Genomic DNA, 3537 nt, shown 5'->3' with positions numbered 1-3537 from the left:
ATAATTAAATAAAAAAGAAAAAAATAGAGATAGTGGAGAGAAACAGTTTGTGTGTGTGTGTGTGTTTAAATATTTTTTAATATCTTGGCATACCAAGAGATCAACTAAGGGTCTCTTGCATAATGATAATAATAAATATACAATAAAAAATAGTATTTTAACATTAAAAGATAATATTTTTTCTCAATTGACTCAAATAAAAAATTCATCAAACAAAATTGACACATAAATAACACATAAGATTGTCAGATGAGTTTTTATGTTTCTTCATTATTTATATAAAAGAAATGTTGCCACAATAATATTTTTACAATTTCTTATTTTTTTTTGACATTTTTATGCAGCTTGGAGTATTAATTGAACTAAACCACATCCAATTACAAAATATATAAATGGTAGGAAGGCCTGAATATTTCCTTTACAACAATGACAATTAACAACTAAACAACAAAGCTGATTCAACAAATGCCCCTTCTATTCCTCTCCACTCCTTGTCCTCACACCTCATCATAATAATATTATCACAATTACAAAAACAAAACACCTAAAACTTAAATAAAAATACAAGAAACACAAAAATCAAAGATCATTTTCTAAACTTCCATAGAGAGTGAAGTTGATTTTTACGATGTTTACATGGTCAAAATTTGAGTGTTTTTATCACTCCTACCAAACTCGACTCTAAAACTCTCTGGGGTCGACGAAAATGGACGTAGCAGGAGGTGACTTAGTCCAGTCGCCCACGGCTCCGTCACTGTAGTCTTCTCCCAACCGTTTCATGCACCACAAGTCCTCCGGGCACGACAGACTTTTCCAATGTGGGATTCCGAACCTGAGCGGCTCCCGGCTAGCCACCTCCGTGGCCACCACCCCACAGTCATGTTCCTTGGCCAGATTGTGGGCCAGCCCACACAAAGACTTTACAAGCTTAACAGCGTCTGGGCCTTCACCTCCAAGCCCATACAGGAAATGGAACCCAAAAGGCCTAAAAACTTCAGGCACCGAGGGCAGACCCAACCAGGGCAAAGCCCGGTCCACAACACGAGTAGTCTTAGCCAATGCCTTCCTCACGCGCGACGCGCCGCGGACCTCGAGCCGGAATACGTCCTTACAGTTCCACACGCTGAGCACCGCCCACGACTCCGGCGGGCTGGCCAGGAACTCGGCGGCGCCAGGCCATGACTCGGCGGAGTACGAACCTCTCGGAACGGCGATGAACGTCCCCAAGCTGAGCTTATTATTCAAGACGGAGTCAATGTCCCGCGGGAAAAACTCGGTGGTGGAGAAGCGGCGGCGGTATAAGGCCTCCGCGTCGGCGCAGCCGAGCCTGATGACGGTGACCCTTTTGTTGATCTTGACCCGGTGGGCGAAAACGGGCTGTACTAGAATGGAAGGCGTACGGAATCTTGAATAGCAGCATTTCTCAGTGAAGAGCTTGACAGATGCTTCGTTGTCATTTTCAGTAGCCATGTAGGAATATTCAGCGCCATTTTCTCCGAACCATCGCTCCATTTTCCGCACTAGCTTCAACCCAATTCCCATTCTCCTGCAAGCGTACGTCCAAAAAAGCATTAAACAAATGTTGAGGAAACCGATCGTCCCCACATGTAAAAAAGAAGTAAACTTTTAGACAGCAAGCACTCGTATCTTTTCTCGTGTGTGCGCGTAAATATATCATACGTGGGTATGAACCGAGGAATATTTAAATAAGTCGGCAAACAATAATTAGTTGAGCCACCATCCATTTTTGGAATACCACTTGATGAATTATGGACTATTCTTGAATGAGACAAAGATTTATAACGTGAGACAAATTCGAGTGAGGAGCAAGAAACGGAAAAGGATGGGGATGGCTTTTTTTTTTCCTTTATTTAATTTATATAACATATATTTACCGATGAGTGGGGGAGACACGAAGGCCTAAAATATAGGCAAGTTTAGTGTACACAGGGTGGGGTTGATTGAGTTTCGTGGGGCAGTTATTGCCGTTTCTGGGGAGCTTCTTCCCGCAAGTAACGGTTTTTATGCAACCCCTGATCATCCCCACTATTTCTCTCCTCCCCTTGTCTTCTCCGCCGCCCGCCACCACCATCTCCGCCACCTAAGACGTCCACAAAACAAAGCCGATCAGTTTCCGAAACAACGATGCTGGAAAAAGTTAGCAGAAAATAATAATAATAATAATGTAGGAAGTGATGTTACTGACCAGCATGAGGTAGGCGGGAGAGTGGCGGACCCGGCAAATGGGGTCTCCCAAGAGGTCGGTGAATAGGGAGAGCTTCCCGCTGGGCCCGACCTCACACCTATTCTCCACTTCCTCCACCGCACCACAGTCCTTCTTCGCATCATATTCTCTCACCACCACCACCGCCGCCGCCGACATGCCACCTTCCACGACCATTTATCTCCAAAAGGGAGGCTAAAGATCGCAGCTTTTTCTGCTTATATGTACCGAGTGATTGAAGTTGGAAAAGCGAGGGGACGAGAATCTTATGGAAACATGGAATTAATTAAGAAGCTGCAAATGATTTTAAAGCAAAAGAAGCCTGGAGAAAGGACAACCCGAGAAAAGGAATGAGAATCTTAATCTTAAAATTTCTATAAGGCAACAGAATTGGTGCGAGAGGAATCAATCAGCTAGCTAAGCCTCATCATTCATTTTATTTCTCACTAGCTCACCTATGATTTTCAGACTAGTGCGCTCTTTTTATACTTGAATTTCCCAGTGCCCACCAGGATTATGGCCGGACCCATAACATTTATTTGGTGTATTTAAAAAATATAGATTTCTAAAATATTATATTTTAATATTTATTAAAAACTCAAAATTTATTACACCATTCATCGAGTGTAGTAGAATAACAAAAAGATGAGTATTCATCAAAAGAACAACAAAACAAAACTTGGAGCTTGATGACTCAACTGTTATTGCATATATTCCAAAATTTGTGCGTACATGAAATAGTAGCTTTCAATAGTGGCTTTCATCTATATACTCTCATTCGATGTTTTTTTTTCTTTTTTCTTTTTCTCTAAGACGGGTTTAATCTTGGAACATCGGCGATAATATGCCCTAATACATAAATTTTTCACGAACAAAAAGAATTTCAAAACAACATTCTTTTGAAGCTACAAGTTTGGATAAATGAGGAGTCAATGGATTAATATTTATTTATATTTATATATAATATTGTGAGTTTCAAATGTAAACCTTCGGGGATTTTGACCTTAAACATTGGCGTTTGCTCTAGCTAAGACGTCGTTTTAGTTCAAAACGACACATTCACGTGAAGACTTTTGAGTTTAATTTATCACTTGAAAACCTTTTTGGGGAAGTCTCTGTCTATTCCTTTTCCGTGTCCCTTCGGCTCTATCTATTTAAATCCGACGACATACTAATATTATTTAATTAAGCATTTCATTATTTTGAATTATTTCAATGTGCTTCAATATTAATAATTTAATAATATAATAATACTTGGTGTAATAGCGGTCCCTGCTGGGTATACCCATACAACAATTGATACATGTACGGTA

General features: G+C 40.4%; 1 protein-coding gene across 1 annotated transcript; it reads right to left on the bottom strand.

Annotated features, from left to right (window-relative positions):
• Positions 1-384: 384 nt before the first annotated feature.
• On the bottom strand, positions 385-2688 carry LOC140865283 (probable N-acetyltransferase HLS1). Its single transcript, XM_073269878.1, has 3 exons — positions 2207-2688; positions 1896-2101; positions 385-1546 (listed from the first exon to the last, which is right to left on the bottom strand). Exons 1-3 carry the CDS (start codon positions 2399-2401, stop codon positions 682-684), a joined length of 1266 nt encoding a protein of 421 aa, XP_073125979.1. The 5' UTR covers positions 2402-2688; the 3' UTR covers positions 385-681.
• Between the last annotated feature and the right edge of the window lie 849 nt (positions 2689-3537).

The sequence above is a fragment of the Henckelia pumila genome, chromosome 4 (genome assembly GCF_033568475.1).
Source record: "Henckelia pumila isolate YLH828 chromosome 4, ASM3356847v2, whole genome shotgun sequence".
Lineage (NCBI taxonomy): Eukaryota > Viridiplantae > Streptophyta > Magnoliopsida > Lamiales > Gesneriaceae > Henckelia > Henckelia pumila.
The sequence above is the reverse complement of the archived record's forward strand: the minus strand, read 5'-3'. Positions and strand labels throughout refer to the sequence as shown.

Excerpts from the sequence above, each read along its gene's own strand:
- LOC140865283 (XM_073269878.1), bottom strand. The coding sequence starts at position 2,401 with ATGGTCGTGGAAGGTGGCATGTCGGCGGCGGCGGTGGTGGTGGTGAGA. Across the intron at positions 2,102-2,206 it reads CTCCCGCCTACCTCATGCTG|GTGGCGGAGATGGTGGTGGC; the intron begins GTCAGTAACATC and ends TGGACGTCTTAG. Across the intron at positions 1,547-1,895 it reads CGTGTCTCCCCCACTCATCG|GAGAATGGGAATTGGGTTGA; the intron begins GTAAATATATGT and ends GTACGCTTGCAG.